Source organism: Cololabis saira, chromosome 10 (assembly GCF_033807715.1).
Source record: "Cololabis saira isolate AMF1-May2022 chromosome 10, fColSai1.1, whole genome shotgun sequence".
NCBI lineage: Eukaryota > Metazoa > Chordata > Actinopteri > Beloniformes > Belonidae > Cololabis > Cololabis saira.
The window spans coordinates 35,328,371-35,347,558 of NC_084596.1; the positions used below are offsets into that span (position 1 = coordinate 35,328,371).

A 19,188-nucleotide genomic window follows, 5' to 3' on the forward strand; every position below is an offset into this window, starting at 1 on the left:
ATCCATCCATCCATCCATCCATCCATCCATCCATCCATCCATCCATCCATCCATCCATCCATCCACTTTCATCCATCCATCCATCCATCCATCCATCCATCCATCCATCCATCCATCCATCCATCCATCCATCCATCCATCCATCCATCCATCCATCCATCCATCCATCCATCCATCCATCCATCCATCCATCTAGGGTAGACCCTACGATCCTGGATATATTTGCTGAATATATCTGCTAAACAATATTTAACTCTTGGGGAAAAAGTTGGAGGCGCCCCTTGGACAGGTGGCCAGTCCTGTGATGTAACAGGGTGGATAATTACTCATTTAAATGGGTCACTAAATTACATATTTTCAAACTTAAGGTTCCTATACATTGTAAGATTTCTGCAGTCATAATATATTATTACACCTCATATTCTGTGATTTGGGTATGGCATCAAAGTATTTGTACGCTGGACGACAAGGATGAGATCTGTTGAATCATGGGCAACGATGGATGCAGAATAGCATCATTGGCATGTCCTTGCAGTAGACAACCATAAGCAAAACAGTTCACCTCAATTCAAGAAAAGAAAAATATAAAATAATATGAAAATACTTTTAAAAGGAGTCAGTAAAGAAGACAATGTGCTCTGAGTAATGATTAAGTAGAACAGGCACATTGTATTAATTAACATGTCAGTTCATGTTGTGTTTTATTTGACTACTCAGTAGATCAGGGGTGTCAAACTCCAGTCCCCGAGGGCTGCTGTCCTGCATATTTTAGCTGTTTTCCTGCTTTAAACACACCGTGATACAAATGACTGTGTCGTTAAAAACCGCGTGGAGACCTTGATGACAAGCTGGTGATAATTCATTTATTCAAATCAGGTGTGTTGATGCAAGTAAACAACTAAAACATGCAGTACGACAGCCCTCAGGGACTGGAGTTTAACACTTGTACAGTGGATGAGTCTGAGGTGTTATAACGCTGTCAGGTAATTATTGCAGGCAATGTTTGGTTGCAAAATCTACGAGATGGCTGTCATCAATCTACTCACGCTCTGTACGGTGCAGCGCCACTGTGGACCAATATGCAATAGACCACTTTATCTCACATACTATAATGCAGGTGACTACTTCTGCACTGGTGTGTTAGTACATACCGTATAAAAGACTTCTTATGCTGTTTCGAAAATTGCCACGTCATGAGTATTTTATTAGTAAAATACGCTCCATCCCATTTTCAAAAATCAAATTCAACTTTGTAAGACTAGTGTATAATTATGTGATATAGATGTACCCACAAACCGACCCTACTTTTATTATTATTATTATTATTATTATTATTATTATTATTATTATTATTATTATTATTATTATTATTATTATTATTTGGGGATAAAATCACAAGAGAGAATAATAAAATCAGAGGCCTTAATCATGTTAATAATGATACATTAACAAATGAATATGTGCTTAAAACACATTAAGTCAATCAACAAATAAATAAGAATATTACTTAAAAAAAAGAATCTAAAATATAAAAAAAACTTGTGGAAACCAAAGTACGTTTACATGTACAGTATTATGTTGCGTCTGTCTTGATGCGATCATGGCCCATCATGGCTTGATGCGAGCTTTTACTTTGAAAACAGAGCATGGGGTTTTCTGGTCAGAGTGTTGCGACGATCTTGACTCACCTCTGGCTTTTCATACCTGTGCAGAACTTCCGCAATTTGATCACTACTGTGAGCGAGCTCCGCCCTCTGCACGTCAGGTGTTTCAACCGGGAGTAAAACATTGATGAAGTCTAGACAGCAGCCTGAAGTCCAGCAGCACTGCCAGAGTTTGTGAGGACAACTGAGCATCTGTTCTCTGCAGGACACCCAATATGAAAAGGTAAAAATCAATCGCAATTAAAAGAGCTTCATATGCAGGAGGGATGTAAGAGGGAAAAAAGGAGTAGGAACTTTAAAAAAAATTTGAGCTTTATTCGAATAATGGAAGAAAACTAATACAGCTTTTCTCCTTCCATCCTGTTTTCTTTATTAATTTATTTATGTCAATTACAAACTTGGCTTTCCTTGTATAATTGATCAAATAGATTTAAAAATAAGGTCACGTTGAAATTCTAAACGTCTTGAGTCAAATATTCAAACAATCTGTTATATCACCTCGGAATTTTACACATGATCATATGAAAGAATCTATACAGCATGAATAATTCATACAACATTTACCTCTTACTTACTACTAATTCATTATACAAGATCTCTGACTGATGGTAAAATTTTATTTCAAAACAACAAACAATACCAAGCACTCGTGTTCAGGATTAAAGGCTGTCAAAAGAAATTAAAATAAATGAATAAATAAATGTAATATATGATTATGGGGTGTTGATATCTGTATTAAGTGAAACTAAACTTTATGGAAGTCTTTCTGGGTTCCACTCTAGTCTGAAATGTTGGTAATACTTTATGGTCATCTTGACTCTGATGTTTTTTCCATTTTTTCTGAGTCTGAAAAGAAAAAGCTCCTGTAGTGTCAAATAACGGTAGCTCTTTAAAGAGCATGTAGGTGTTTTAAAGGGAGTACCAGTTAGGTTAGGCTGCCTCGTACAGTTGAAGGCAGTGCCATATATAGGAACAAACCCACCGTAGCACCTGCAGATATCTTACTAAGCGAAGTCACACCATGAGTGAACCAGAGCAGCTGATCAGCAGCTGTGCAGGGGGAGAGGGTAACGCCTAAGATTCTGTGAGTGGCCGACATGCAGAGATGTGTCTGACGTATGAGGTCAGTGTGCAGCCAACAGATGTGCCGGAAGGATGATGTCAAGTGGTCACCTCATTGAGACTGTAGACACTTTAAAAAAAAGCATCAATTGAACATTAGACACAGTGAGAACCACCTTAAGGATACCCATGAAAGGAGGAAAGGGCCCGGTTAACCATGCCCCTAAAGCTGAACTACAACTCCCTGCATTTTATAGATGACCTAAAAAGTATCAGCTGTTTTTCCTTTATTCTCTGCATCAAAGAGTAAATCTCTCTGGACTCAATTTATTTCACTCCTGTGCTAGTTTGACTCTGTTTCTTATTTTTGAAGAAGTTTTGAACACATAGAAACTTGTGAATGTAAGATATTAACACTGGTCCTCGACTGGGTCTACTGACCAGCCCAAAAAATCCACATCTGTACCAGACAGCCACACAAACAGAGAGTATACCTGTTAACCAAACTCAAGTTCACTTTTTAGTCTACATTTAACTATTACAAACTCTCACAGGTGCATGCTTGAATGCACATTTTAACTCGTGAGATACCCAAGTCTGACAGTGAAAACACCACCATAATATCGTCCGTAACAATACCACAACGCTGTGGCTTCTTTTCAGAGTTCTGGAAAATATAAAGCCACACGAGTGACCATGATGGTAGTCATGATAGTAATGATCATCATAGTCATGATCACGATGGCCGGGCCAGCAGCACTGATCACGGGGAGAAGACCAGCAGGACGGCCCAGAACAGCAGCTGGACCCGCCTGCCTGGCTCCCCTGGAACATGACAGAACCATCCAAGTTTGATAAAACCACATACAGTTTTCACAACTTAATATTGTGAAATAAAATATTCAGTTCTAAAACTCATAGCACTATATCAGAAATCAGAAATGTCTTTATTTCGCCAAATGTACAATGTACACAGGAATTTGACCTGACATTTTACATAGAAATTCTAGATATTAATGAATTAACACCAAAATCCACTGCATGATCATTGATTTTCTGCTTTGAAATGTGCTTTGTTAACGAATAATAGGAATGACAACATTCTGAATCACAAATACACAGGACGTGGTGTAAAAACTATGCATTGTCCCAATAGATTGTATGTACTCACAATAGAATTGCCTTGATGTTGAGAGTGGCTTGGGAAAAGTGGGGAGAATGTCAGCTCTAGTAATGTACTCTACGAATCATGGGCTGTTTCGGCGTTTTAATACTAGACACCCTCATGGAAGGCGGCCAGCGTCAGGGTAATCAATCCTGAGCTCGTGTCCCGTCAAATACATTAAAAAGTTGCTTCATGTTAGTTTCAGTCTTGATGGGCGGTACCTTCCAGGATCCTTCATTAGTAGCATAATCTGCCCAATGACAGTGACAGCATAGAAGAGGGCGTAAACTGTGCACAACATCAGCAGAGGTGAGATGAAATAAAATGCGTGTTGCATTGTGAGTTATAGAGGGTAAGACTGATGAATGATAAATGCTGTGGTTTTGCCATGACTCAAGATAAACAGTCACCCTTGGGTGACGGTGCAGCAGGTGACAGGACCGGTCCGTAGACGTGGTAGATGTCCTTCTCTTGCCCATACCCACAAGAGTCTGAGAGGCAGGAACACAAACAGTTGAGTCCTGAGAGCGCGGCCAGATGGTGCTTACGTATCCCTCGCCAGCTGAAGCAACAGTCCAGAATCTCAAACTGCAGGGTCAAAGTTCAATAAAACTCAATTAAACCTATATCAAATAAACTTCCAAAGAAACGCAATGTCAGGAATTTGGCCTTGGACAACTATATTAGATCTATGTTGCTCAGAGCTGAGGGGTTTTGGTCTAGTAAAACTTTTTATTTCCACCTTGCTGTATGGGCTAAAATATAGAGGTGTGGAGACAGAGCAGGAGAGGAGAAGGGCAAGAACACCACTACACAACTGTAGAAACTAAGCCCCACTGTGAGAAAACAGAGGCTATGTTATTAATTTTGAATTCAAGATCAGCCGTTTCAAAATATTTCCAAATGTTCAAATATGAGAAGCAGAGACAATAAAAAGGATCTTCATGCAGTTTGATCATGTCTAATCACACTGGTCCTGATCTGACTAATGTCACTTTCTCACCACCGCAGCAGCGTTACAGACCCTCGGGAGACTCAGGGGGGGTTACAAGTGGACTACAGGAATGGGCTTGGATTCCTGCCAGATGAATGAGAGGGCTGGTATACATTTAAAATCAATATCATGAAATATTCAGTGCTCATAAATGAATTAGGTTTAACTTTGCAACAAGGCTCAGGTCAGCAGAGGAAACCAGATAGGACAGCAGGCACGGGCCTGCATGGGGGGGATAAACGGACTCCTCTGTGACGCTGAGGAAATTCCAGCCTCTGTGTGCAAAATGTTACTGAGCAAATTTGTGTGTAGTTTCATTCCCTGTGAGACGTTGAGCGGCAGGGAGCGCCAGAGACAACACAGGTTTGATTTGATTTGATCTTGGGCTGCATTTTATTGTAACCTTAATATGTTTTTATTGTACTTTTTCAAATGTCAACTTATGAAGGAAATTCTGAGCAACAGAACGGCAAATCGTTTTTTTTAAGTATATATTTTTTTGATTGATTGATTGAACTTTTTATTTACGTGTCATGTACATGAAGTGCCCAGCCCGAGTGGGCTTACAAGACACCAAAAAAAGAAAAAGGAACATAAAGCAAATGAAAGCCAGACAACAGACCCTGTACCAATTAAACATATAAACAATCCTGACGCTTTATCCAGGCTTCAGAAACAAAATATTATATAATTAGAGAGGTGCAGTTCAAACAATGAAAAAAAATGTCTACCGATATTAAACTTATGAAAACTTGGTTCAGCCATATCCAGGGGAATATTGAATAAAAATATTATATATCAATAACTGTTCCGTTAAATGCAACAATTTATGTTTAAGAACAAATAATCAGCAATGACATCTCGCTCACATTTAAAAACTCCCAGCAGGGGAAGGGGAAGGGTGGCCCAAATGTTATAAAATTTTCATCCCACACAAAGTGAGATATTCAGGGAGAATTACCATGAATGACTTTGAAAACTGTAACGAGTGATGCGAATTATGAATATTGATGAGATGACAGGTTACTTAAAGTGACTTATCCTTCTTCTGCAGTATTCTGCATGTCTGCGTTATTCCTTCACAATTAATACTGAAATCAGACAAAAGGCAGGAAGGGAAACGCCAGCTTTGACCCTCAGGCGTGCTGATGAGCAGCCGAGAGAACATGATTCCCACAGAGCACGCCAGGACGCGTGGTGCATGTAAAGCATTCAACCATCATCCTCCACACGTCTGTAGAAGTGCTGAACAAGCTCTGCTCTCTACCACTTTGGGTCGAAGTGGAAACTGGGAAAGATCCTAGTGACTTTGAAAGAGGCCTTGTTATTGAGCCGCCGAAGGGGCGGAGCTTCAGTGGGAGTGACAGGTCAACTGGTAATCAATAGGAAGAGAGGCTAACTGACATCAGCAACAGCAGCATTCAGAACTGTGGGAGGGAATCCAAAAGATCTGGAAAGTGTGAACTACAGTGCTTATTTGACGACTACAACTAAATCAATGAATTAGAGCGATATTTACTCGAAAATCAATCAATGCATCAACTTTATTTTTAGAGCACTTATCACAGATAAAAAAGTGTGTTACAATAAAAAGCAGAGCAGGAAAAAAAGTATAAAACAAACAGGGATTAAGAAGATAAAAAATAAATAAAAGAGCAAAATAAAACCAAGTCAAGGTTATTTAGTCAACTAAAAGCTTGTCCAAATAAAAAGGTCTTCTGTTGTCTTTTAAAAGAGTCAGCACTGTTGCTCAGGTGCGTAGAGAGAGGAAGAGCGCTCCATAGTCGACGGGTGATGGAGTGGAAAGCATCATTTCCTCTAGTCTTATAGTGGGATCTTGGGACAGATAATACGTTTTGTTTGGGGGCTTGGCCATGAAAAGGTGTAAAAGTCAGTACAATAATTAAAAAAACTCTTTGTTTTACTGGCAGCCATTGTAAAGAAGATCAAATCAGGGTGATGTGGTTCCATCTATGAGCACCAGTTAAAAGCCTGGCTGCAGCATTCTGGACAACCTGCAGTCTCTTTAAAGAACGAGTGTTAAAACAAGTCCAAAAAGCGTTTGAAAATTCCAGTCTAAAAGAAGAAGCTGAAGGTAACCTGAAATCCCCTGCAGATGTATTTTTAGCAAGATTTTGAGCAAGATAACGCCGGTGTGAGAAAGCTGGAGTTCAGGAGTGGGGTTTCAGCAAGAAACTACTGCCGGTGTTGGATTTTTGTAAAACCACTAATGTTTAATCCTCTTTTGTACGACAGTCGTCTCTTTGTGTTTGTGGTGGGCTGCAATGTTGCCTCTGCAGAGAGCGATGGTTTACCAGTTAACTCAAGTAACTCACACTGACCCCAACTTGGGAAAAGCATCAACCACCTCGTACCTGCAGGTGTAAAGAGCTTCACAATCCTTTCTTTGTAACAAGAGTATTATTTAAGCTCTGACACATAGAATCTGTTTTATCTTGGCCATTGCAGGGAAAAAAAAAGGAAAAAAAAAACTTAGCAGATACCAAACACTTTTCCACAGCAATCACCTTAACACCTAAAAGCAGATAATCTGAAATATGAAGCATTGTGGTCACAATGAGGCAGGCAGTATTAAAGAATAGCAGTCCTCGCTATTCTTAACTATGACTGACAACCGAGCAATCTGCTCAGATTATCAGAGTATTGTAGTAGTGCGCTGATGCATCGCTGCTGATGAAAAGAGAAATTAAGAGCGGAACTGGGTCAGCAGGCCGGGAATACAATCCACATCACATTATTGTAAGGAGAAGGAGCTGCTTTACAGTTTCTTTCATGCTGTGAATTTGTTGAGATGAATCGTGATTTAATATCACTTTTAAAACAACATTTAAGAGCCTTGTATTTTGTAGTTGTGATTGATCTTTTATCTTTTACTAAAACGTTACTGTGATGTTGCTCGATCCCAGCCAGCGACATATGGAGACCCCCCCCCCCCTACTCCCCCCCTGACCTGGAGATGGTCAACTCTGCAAAGCGGAGCAACAATGGCTGATAAAATGCTGGCTACGCCCACTGAAGCGGCGTTCCCAGGGCCCCCCGCAGGACTCACAAATATCCCAGATGTCTTTTTAAGGATTGGATCACAACGATTTTTCTGAATATTCTCCTCGTTTTAAGTGAAGCTGAGAAAAAAATAAAAGTGCATGCTTATGTCACGTACAATGATTTCCGTAATCAAACCTGTCACTCTTAATGAAATCCTGTGAACAAGCGTGAATCTTCCTCTGCTGGCGAGTTTCTCTTTAATCACCAGTTATAACCGATGTCGCCGCTGTGCAGGAGGGAGAATGTGGCCTTCACACTTTTCCAAACTTAAACATCTGGGTGTAGCTCGGTGTTATAAAGTATCACTCAAGCATTTTTGGTCAGTGAGCAGTATTTGATGTTTTCTTGAGAAGACCAGGCATCAACACAGTATCTCTTCAACATAACACTTTCCAAATGCATCTTTTATAAATGCAGTTTTATGAGGTTAACCGCTGTTTTTGTCTTGTTTATTCGTCGAAATGAAATAAGTCACTTCAGTTTTATTTCCTTTGCCATTTCCCTTTCACTTTCATTCTTCAATTTACATTTTTTTCTCATTCTGGGATTTTTCTATTCACGTTTTTATTTTTCTCTTTCAAATCTTTCCTTTCTCTTCACATTTTTCCTATTCCAGGTTTTTCATAACCTCCAGGTCCTCCAAGTCTCTTTACTGTGTCTATTTGCATCATTTTTGTCTCCTTTGGGTTGTTTCTTTTCAATCTCCAGAGGTTTCTTTTCCCCCGTCAGTATTCGTTTGTTTCTGTTTACTTATGTTCCCTGTTCTCCTGCACAATCTTTTGCCCCCGTTTCCTTTCCAACAAAAGCTGTTGGAATAAGTCTCTGGTTTCTTTGTGCCTCCTCTCACATGGACGTTTTTCAAGACTGGGGAGTCTTCAAAGACTACTTTGACTTAAATGCGGTCTGCAAAAATGTTACTACGAGGGCCAACATACAGGACCTTCCTCTGCATCCAGAATGTTCTGTGTGGGCCCCAAAGCCAGGAATCAAAGACCCTGGAGTGAGGAGGCGCTAGATATCTCAGTGCTGCTGCCATCTGCAGTGTGACCATGATTATAAGGCTTATCATGAAAACTGGTAATGTTGACAGTACATTGCCAAAAAAAGAAAATTGAGATTGTCCTCAATGTTTCATGCAGAGAAGATGTAACTACAAAAATCAATAAGATACTTTAAAACACAGTCGGAAATGGATATTACATTTATATCAACCATATCTGATAGCTTTGTAAAAGACAACAGACAAATTAAAGGAAGTTTGATCTTACATGAGTATGCGCTCAATTGGAGGTTTGTGACGTCTATGCAGAGGTGTCTTCAGTATTCACATTCATTACTCAGGTAGAAGTATAGAAACTAGAGTTTAAAAATACTCCTGTAGAAGTTGAAGTATCAACTCAAGTTTTTTACTCAAGTAAAAGTATAAAAGTACCGGTTTCTAAACTACTTAAAGAATAAAAGTAAAAGTAATGTAAGAGGGAAAAAGCCATTAAGGACAAAAGGGTTGAAAATGAATGCATCTTAGTATAATGCAAATATATTAAAGAACCATATATGTGTACTATTGAGCATCAACATTGTTTCAGAGAGCAGAAGATATGATGACTAGTTGCCTATAAGTATTGTAATGGTGCAAAAAGTCAAACTTCAGAGGCATGTTATCATTTATCCTAACCTTTATTGGAATGTACATCCAAGTTTAGTTGCAGGAATCTGAGGGAACGGATGTAAGAACAAAACTGGACAAGAACATCTGAAACAACCACAACCAAATTCACTCTATCCGGATGGAGCAATTTAACTGGATAGTTCTTTTTTTAAAGGCCGAAATGAAATAGAGTAACGAGGCTGTTTTTAAAATGTAAGGAGTAAAAAGTACAGATAATTGCGTGAAAATGTAAGGAGTAAAAGTAAAAAGTTGTCTGAAAAATAATTACTCCAGTGAAGTATAGATAACCAAAATTTCTACTTAAGTAAGGTACCGAAGTATTTGTACTTCGTTACTTGACACCTCTGCATCTATGACAGCAAACTATTCAAACTTAAATAACTGGCGGGGCTCCATCTGTGGGTCTTAATCTCGGGGTTACATGAGCGAACAACAACTATATAAATACAACACATTGTTCTTTGTACAGGCCCTCGTTTTAGTCTCAAATCAGTTTTCATTTATTTTCTGGCAGTGTGTTGTTGTATTGATGAAACCCACTTAGTCCTGCAGATAAGTACAGATAAACATCTGGAAAAACAATCAGATGGCGACTGGAATGTCTTGTTGCAGGAACACACAACCAGGTGGACAGAGGAGGAACTCCAGACTTTTCATATTCGTGCTTCAAATGAAAACTGAAAGTTACAGGTTATATGTGGGTAGTCAGGCCCTTTCAACCTACTCAGCCCATTACGAGGGCGACTCCACACCACCGGACCAGCAGTCGTATACTTTGATCCACGACCCACCCAAACCTGCAACTGCTGCAATATCCTTTCACTATTGGTGATTATGATAGCACAACGCTACCTCATTCATTCATCTCAATTATTCCCCATTAACAGTTGAGGCTGTTAACTCCAATGTCCACCGACGGGTCGAGATGTACTTTAGGAGTAAGATGATACCAGGAAGTTGATTTAATTGGAGGATGTGCATCAGATCTATTATCTGTAGCCGGAGGACAGATCTTGTTTTGTGGTTTTCACACTCAAACATGACATTTCTCCTCAGTAGTTTGTATTGGGGCAACATGCAGATGGATTTCAGGAATCGCTTCTGATCTCCCAAACCTTGATTGCTTTCTTCACCAGGAAATGATCAGCCTGTGATCTGATTTATGAACATCTTCACGCACCATCTGGAGATGCAGTCGACAAGTCGAGCCTCGTTTCATTTAAACCACTCTGCTGTCCTCGGAAGATTAAACAATGTGACAGAGTGTAATTAAAAGCTGTAAAAATAAGGAGATATCACCAAGAGTATTACATTCATTTTTTTATTGAAATGGTTCAAACAAAAGGTATGAACATAGTTGCCGAACATCAGCACGTGACCTGAACAAAGCGACCGTCGTCTGATCCTCCCGTGTTTAGAGGGGTGTGTTGACATTTTGCAAGTATTTAATCATGTGGAATGTGTGATTGATAAGGCATATGTCCGGTAAAACTAGACGTGGAGATCCACAATTACAGCTCAAGACAGCAGGGAGGAGGATTTAACACGAAGAACCAGTGGGTTTGTTCTCCAACTAAATGAGCCGATCTCACGGCGGCGAAACGTGTGCATCTGTGTGCAGTCCACGCTGCTCCAACAGACCTCAGAAACACCATTTCAGTTGCTTTATCCAAACCGTTTTCACTTCACGACCCAGTTAAATCGGTGAATATATATATATAAAAAAAAACAAACAAAAAAAAGAAGACAAAGAGTCCGACCACTGCCGAGTCTTACAGAAACACGTGATTGATTGCCTGCTGACGGGCGTGTGGGCGCGGCCTCCTCACAGCCCGATGGTGTAGGACCGGCCCGCTGGGTTGTGGATGGCAGAGCAGGAGGGCTCGGTCACGGCCCACTCGTACCACACCTTCTTCCCGTTATTGCAGCGCCAAAACCGCACTGTGACATCGTTGTCCCGGGATACAGGGATGGGTTGCTACCAGAGGAACAATAAAGGCGGTCAGTTGGCAAAATCCCACCAGAAAAACTGATACTTTACCTAAAAGGTTCACTTACTTTCAGAGGGAAGAGAATGGGGAACCAGGAGAACATCCCAGGTGAATGTGTGTCCGGTTTTATGCCTGCAACAAATACATCCATCAAGACCAGTGTTTCTACTTTTGCACATTAGTTCGTCTTCCTGCCGATGACTTACTGAGCGTGACGTCTTTGTACAGCGTGGTCTCGAAGTAGCCGGCGAAGCCGTGGAGCACCGAGTTGCAGCGTACGGTGAACCTGAGGCACTGATACCGGTTGTTGTTCATGTCTGACGGGAAGACGGGATTGTAGTGCGTTAAAAAACACACCAGATTCATCCGTGTGTGATATGAGCTGATGAGAGTTTCTCTCTACCTTTCGTCGGGTGTGTGAACGTGAAGCACGGTTTGGGGTCAGCTAGCTGGTAGAAGTTGTGGAGACGCACGACGTACGGCGTCTCAAAATGGGACTCCGGGTCCTTGTCGCGCTCTCGGCAGCCTCGGACTTCGTTGTAAAGCTTGGAGGAGGACAGCGGAGCCAGGAAGGACGTGTAGGAACAAGGGATGCTGACTCCATCCTCTGGAAGAAAGAAAGTGGTACGAGCAGTACTCGAGTTGTAAAAAAAAAGAAATCAGGGGGGGATGGTGGATTTTATCATATGGGGACAGATAATTTGTGCTGAATACAAATGTATATGTATGTATGTATATATATATATATATATATATATATATATATATATATATATATATATCTCAGCAGTTAAATGCAGTCTTCTGTAAGCTTTAAATATCCACTGGGCTTACATCAAAACACAAAAATAAAAGACAGTTTTCTGAACTTATCAATATGACTCTGTCCTTCACAGGATAAGTAAAATGGATCACTGCAAAAACTCAAAATCTTAACAAGTATATTTGTCTTATTTCTAGTTAAAATGTCTCATTTTAGTAAAAAAAAAATCTCATTACACTTAAAACAAGACTCATCACTGGAAAAAAACAACAATTTTCACCTGTTTCAAGTAGATTTTCACTTAAAATAAGTAGAAAAATCTGCCAGTAGAACAAGACTTTTTTGCTTTTTTTTGTAATAAGAAGATAAATCTTGTCCCACTGGCAGATTTGCCTACTTATTTCAAGTGAAAATTGACTTGAAACAGGTGAAATTTGTCAAATAAGTTATTTTTCTGGTGATGACTCTAAATGTTGAAATAGCAGTAAAACCATTGATGAAATGACATAAGGGATGGAAAGGGGGGATTTACAGGGGGGATGATTTTGACTGCATTTATTTCAGGGGGGATGCCATCCCCCCTCAACTCCAGTACTGGGTACGAGATGTAGTGAAGCGTGGAAAGTAATGGAGCATAACGATGGCTTTTTTTGACAGAAGGAAAGAAAAAAGGATGAGGTACCCTTGAGAAAGTGCTGTGCTCCATCTAAACACTCGGGGGAAAGCTCGTTGTCTCCAAACGACCCGAGCAGCTCGCTGACGATGATATCAGCCTTTTCTGGCGCTGCCCACTCTCGCATGTCACATGACACCACCGTCACCTGGTCGCCCCACTCCTCAAAGCGCCAGTTCTCTAACCTGAAACACACACGGGGGGGGAGACGCACGTGTCAGTCTCAACCCTCACTAACCTGAAACGGGAATCGATCAGCTCTGCTGCACTCACGTGACCACGGCATTGGGGTTTTTCTCCACGGCGTACACCCTTAGCTTCCTGTCGGCTTGTTTAGCAGCTCGCAGAGATGCGTTGACCAGAGGACCCCGTCCTGCGCCCAACACCATCAACACTCTGCACCGAAGCAGACACGATGAGGTTAAACGTTGACTACGACTTTATTTCTGCTGGAGCTGACGCTGAAAACGGCCGGTCTTAAAAACCCTGAACATTACTTACTGAACGTTAGTGTCCTTCTCCTCCTCCGGCACTCTGTCTAGCAGACATTTATAGACGGCCTGTGACAAAAATCACGCCAGACAACCATTAAAGACAGAATGTACCACATAAAACAAGCTAAAAAGAAGAGTATTCCCATAATATTACAGAATGGTCCCAGGGTTGGGCAGTATATTGACTTTTTAGTTGATATATGCATTCTTTTTTATTAATTTTTTTAACCACACAACTCAATTTATATCTACAGTCTGCCCCTGTGTTTAATTAGCCATTGCCCATTAAGTTATGCCTCAGTGTGCATTTGTTCTGCCTCACAGCACACCCACATCTCCTGTCTTCCCTGGCGTTTGAGTGCCCGTGCACATTGTGGACTTGTTCACAGTATGTGTTTATTTCAGCAACATGATCTTTTCAAAATGGAAATATTGCACTAGATTAGACACCGTATGCCTACTTTCCATTGAAGAAGGCAACCACAACACTTGATGTGTGTTGCTGGGCATGGGCACGTGCAAGTCAAGTTCCCCAGAATCGTTTCACAAGTAGACAGACTGAAGTCATTATTGCGCCTTTCTGACATGCTAGGGCTGGGCGATATATCGAGATTTTAATATATATCGATATATTTTCAAACGCGATATGGTACGAGACAATATCGTTTATATCGATTTAAAAAGATATATATATATTTTTTTTTTATGATTTTGATATAGCTTATTTTGTGACAAATTGACTTGAATGTTTTATTTGAGATTTGCACAAATGTTTTGTTATTTGCACAACTGTCAACCTCAGTGGAAAAGTCTGCCTGTTACTGTCTACATTGTATTAATTGCACAGTGTATTTTAATTTAATTGTTATGCAGGAAAGGGATATTTGTTTTATTTTATTCAAGAAGCATTTTTATTCTATATATGCAGGCAGTTTATTTTTATTTCATTTGTTTTATACATTTTGATATTGTGCAGACCTCTGTTAATAAAGGAACCTGTGTGACATTTGGCACGAGGCTTTGTATTAAAACTGACTGTTTTTTAAGGGTTTGCTTCAGAAAAAAATGAAGCTAACAGAGATGCTATAGTGCTTTGGGGGAAACTCCAATTATGGCACAGAAAAAATAGATATATATCGAGTATCGCCATTTAGCTAGAAAATATCGAGATATGACTTTTGGTCCATATCGCCCAGCCCTATGACATGCATATGTTTTGAGCAAAGAAAAGGTTCATCCTTGACACGGAACAGTGATTAAATGGCGAAGGGTGTTCAGGTTTGCTGAAATATGCACAATTTTATAATGTATATAAAATATTTTACTTATTATCTCTTTACTTGATTCCCTGAGAAGCAATTTTGTATTCCACATAAAATTAGGAAATATTTCTGATTTCCTGTGGTTGGCCCAGCTGCATCTCATCACCTTACCTGTTGGTACTGAGAATATTTAATTGGATCCTTCTCAAACACTTCATAGGTCTGAGACTCCAAGTTGTCCATGAGGGGCTATAAAAGGAAGACAGAACAATAAAGTACCTGGATGATTCGTCGTCACAACTGTGGCACAAAGAAAATGTCGTTCAGCTTTTACCTGTAGAGGGGACTGCAGGTAGTCCTCGTAGCCTTTGGCAAACAAGTCGTAGTCATTAGGCGCGGGCCTGTTCTGGCTGAGGTATTCCAGGTATTGCAGGTAGCATCTGAAGTCCTTGTCAGTGTGCCGACTGGTGCCTGTGAAGATAAACTGGGCCTCCAACTGAGGAGACAGATTGCTTTTTTTAAAACCACAGGCTGAGACTTGGCTGGAGATCACCATGTGCTGAATCAAACAACGGAAATGTCCCCGTCATACCTTGAAAAGACGGAAGATTATCCTCTGATGGGCTTTTGACAAAACAGGAAAGCCCTTTTTATTAGTGAGGAAGGTGTTTGTGGAAATGATAGCAGCTTTGATCGGCTCCCCGAGCCATTTATCAACCACTGCGTCTGACGGTATGTCTGCTCCAATTTCAATAGCTGCAGAAAAGTTTTTAAAAAGAGAAGCACAATTTCAGTCTAAGTGCAAGAAAGTAATTATGTGTAGCATCAATCTGCCTCCAGTTGCTGTTTTGCAGTGTACTCCCTTACCTAGACACATCCTCTTGTTGTAATCACAAAGGGTTCGAAATGAGTTCCACCTATAAAAGGAAACAAAGGTTAGTGAACAAAATTAGACCATTTAAAAAGGGAGCTCCGTGTCAAGGGTTTCAGTGTGAAAACTAACCAGTGCCAGGTTTTTTCCTCGATACTTGTGTCATCAGAACAAGTGACTGGTTCATTCTCGATCAGATCCTCGCGCATGTCTTCTGCAGCCATTAGTGGGATGCGTATCCAGAACTAATGAAATCAGAGAGCAACAGGGTGAACATCAGCAGTCCAGCGATAACTTCAGACACCCGAGCCTGCCGTGCTCACATGTTTACGGGAGCGGGACGACTTCCCCTGGCGCTGAGTGTCTTACGTTTGAAGTGTGGTGCCCGGTGTGGACGTGGTTCACCAGCACTCGGGCTAGATTGGCATTTTGGGAGCTCGTCATGGGGATCATGAAGACAGGTAGACCCAGGTAGGCTGAGAAGTTCAGCTCCTGTGTCAGAGCCTGGAGAGGTAATATTGAAAAAGCATGAAGGGACACGGTAACATAAGGATACAATCTGGGAGACAAAAAAAAAAAAAAAAGGAGACTGCACGAGATAGGTTTTTGTTAAAGCTACAACTTCACAGAACTTGGGCCTGAAGAATTAAGTTTTCAAAAACGTCTTCGTTAAACAAATGATCCGCGGTGGAGAACTTACGGCCTCTGAGTTCCTGCGCTCCATCTCGATCTCTGAATCCACGTTGATCCATGGCGAGAGCTTCCCAACGATGAGAGTACTCCAGTCTACATTGAACAAGATCAAACGTTGAGGAAGCATCAACTGACACACTTCCTGCTCGTATATCTAGTCGTTAAAGCATTTACTGACAACATCCACTTACCAACCCTAGTTTGTGAGTGAATACAAACTAATGGTTTTATTTCATAACGTTTAACAACATGCAGACGGTAGATGGTATATATGAAAGATTATTTCCTGTTAAAACAATTTTTGTTGGAGCAAAACACTAATTAAAGCTAAATAAATGTATATCAAGTAGTTCTTGTCAATCACAGACTTGAATTAAATCACAACATTTATGCACGTTTGAATTTATTTTTTTGGGTGTATGTGATTAAAGTAAATATTAAACATTACGTCAAACTGAAATAAATCAACATTTTTTTTCTTCCTTTTCTCTCTCTTTTTTTTTTAACAGCTTCATAAATTGGTTCAATGAACTGTCTTAGAGCAGTGGTTCTCAAATGGGGGTACGCGTACCCCTGGGGGTACGTGAAGGCACTCCAGGGGGTACGTGAGATTTTAAAATATACATATATTTAAAAAGTAGCATCCATGCAAAAATCCTTTAAAAATAAATATTTCATAAATAATTGAGGAAAATATAAGTCTAAATTCATAAAATGAATTCTATCTACAGGAGTAAGCTATTCAACTTATTATCCTAAAACGGCAGAGTTTCCCCCACACCAGGATGGTTCCACCTAACCTGTCAATCACCTGGCTTCACCTGTCAATCACTTGGACCAACGATGGAGTCGTGGTTGAAGCATAGCAGCAATATTTTTATGTTTAATAAATCAGTTACTGATGGCACAGTGCTCTGTTTTGGGTCTTTTTTTTTTTTTTTTTACAAGTGCTTTGTGCTGGTTAGGCGGTAATTAAAAATAAAAAAGTGAAAAAATATTTCACAGGGGGTACATCATTGAAAAAAGGTTGAGGACCACTGTCTTAGATCACCAAAATATCAGGTATGAGTAGTACGTTGAATAGATTTTAATCAAATTTTTGTAGTTTATGTATAGTTGCCTTGTTTGATGCAAACCAATAATGTGACAACTTTTTGTTGACCACAGGATCCTTCCTCTGATATGGTTGTTTGGAGAATGAACTCGCTGCACCAGCTTAGTTAGGGGGGGTATGAATGAAAGGTTGCCTCTTTATGCATCTGTTTTGAATTTTCTTCAAACCAACATATTTTAAATGAATGAAAAGCAGCAGATCAGAGTGATGAGCACCGACCTCGTCCACAGAGCAGCAGGTCTGAGCGGGTCTGGGCTCCGGGTCTGGTCTTAGCGGGTTCTGTCTCGTACTCCCTCCTGAACCTCGGGTGGAACAGGGGCATGCAGAGAAAATCAAACCTGGGGGAGAGAGAACAACACACTGTAAACAGCATCCGCGACCCAGAGAAGCTAAATGAATATCGACCAGAGGGGCTGAATGAGTATCGATCTGAGGGGCTGAACGGGTATCGATCAGAGAGCTGGATCTCCATCAGGGAGGAGGAGGCGGATCGGCACCAGAACTACAAACATCACCGTGCGGCGACACGTGCTGCCGGCTAGCTTAGCGACCCCCGCACTAACGCGCCAGACGCTGCTCGGGTTTCATTTCTCCCCGCAGGGAAATACACTTTGTACACTCGGGCGCATTTCTCACCCAAGCTTGGCCACCGCGGCCAAGGTTTCGGCGATCTCAGGGACACAGTTGAGGTCTCTCCCGCAGGACACCCTGCTGCCGGAGCTGCCACCCGCCATGACTGGCCGGATTGACTGGATGCTCTTCTTCTTCCCTCCGCGGCGGCAGCTTGGGGCGCAGGCGCTTTATCAGCACAACACCGCCCCCCGCTGGCATGGGGGGGAACAGCGGCCAATCGGGCAGGGGACGGGGATGCAGAGAAAAGACTCATCTAAACCCAGTACTCAAATTGTAAAAAAAAATCAGGGGGGATTGTGGATTTTATCATATGGGGACAGATAATTTGTGCTGATTACAAATAATATAATATATTACAAATAATAGCACTGACCAAAACACCTGCAGAAATACTGCAGGAATGACATAGCAGCAGTTAAATGCAGCCTTCTGTAAGCTTTAAATATCCACTGGGCTTACATCAAATACATCAAAACACAAAAATAAAAAACAGTTTTCTGAATTTACCAATATGCCTTTGTCCTTCACAGGATAAGTAAAAATGGATTACTGCAAAAACTCAAAATCTTAACAAAAATATTTGTCTTATTTCTAGTTAAAAGGTCTCATTTTAGTACAAAAATCTCACTGGACACTGGAAAAAACAACAATTTTCACCTGTAGATTTTCACTTGAAATAAGTAGAAAAATCTGCCAGTGGAATAAGATTTTTTTGCTTGTAATGAGAAGATAAATCTTGTCCCACTGGCAGATTTTTCTACTTATTTCAAGTGAAAATTTACTTGAAACAGGTGAAAATTGTCAAATAAGTTATTTTTCTGGCTCTAAATGTTGAAATAGCAGTAAAACCACATTCATTGATGAAATGACATAAGGGATGGAAAGGGGGGATTGCAGTTTTACATGGGGGATGATTTTGACTGTTTTTATTTCAGGGGGGTATGATTTTGATTGTTTTTATTTCAGGGGGGATGCCATCCCCCCTCATCCCCCCTCAACTCGAGTACTGTCTACTCTAGACCCCTTATAACTACACTCTGGGTTTATTCATCTATTCATTCATTCAATCTTTAG

At 40.6% G+C, this 19,188-nt stretch overlaps 1 protein-coding gene across 1 annotated transcript; it reads right to left on the bottom strand.

Annotated features, from left to right (window-relative positions):
* Positions 1-10,927: 10,927 nt before the first annotated feature.
* On the bottom strand, positions 10,928-18,227 carry prmt5 (protein arginine methyltransferase 5). Its single transcript, XM_061731244.1, has 16 exons — positions 18,118-18,227; positions 17,701-17,819; positions 16,375-16,460; positions 16,044-16,178; positions 15,807-15,919; positions 15,671-15,720; positions 15,396-15,559; positions 15,138-15,299; positions 14,975-15,052; positions 13,549-13,607; positions 13,321-13,443; positions 13,057-13,232; positions 12,015-12,218; positions 11,818-11,928; positions 11,679-11,743; positions 10,928-11,598 (listed from the first exon to the last, which is right to left on the bottom strand). Exons 1-16 carry the CDS (start codon positions 18,213-18,215, stop codon positions 11,446-11,448), a joined length of 1,896 nt encoding a protein of 631 aa, XP_061587228.1. The 5' UTR covers positions 18,216-18,227; the 3' UTR covers positions 10,928-11,445.
* Between the last annotated feature and the right edge of the window lie 961 nt (positions 18,228-19,188).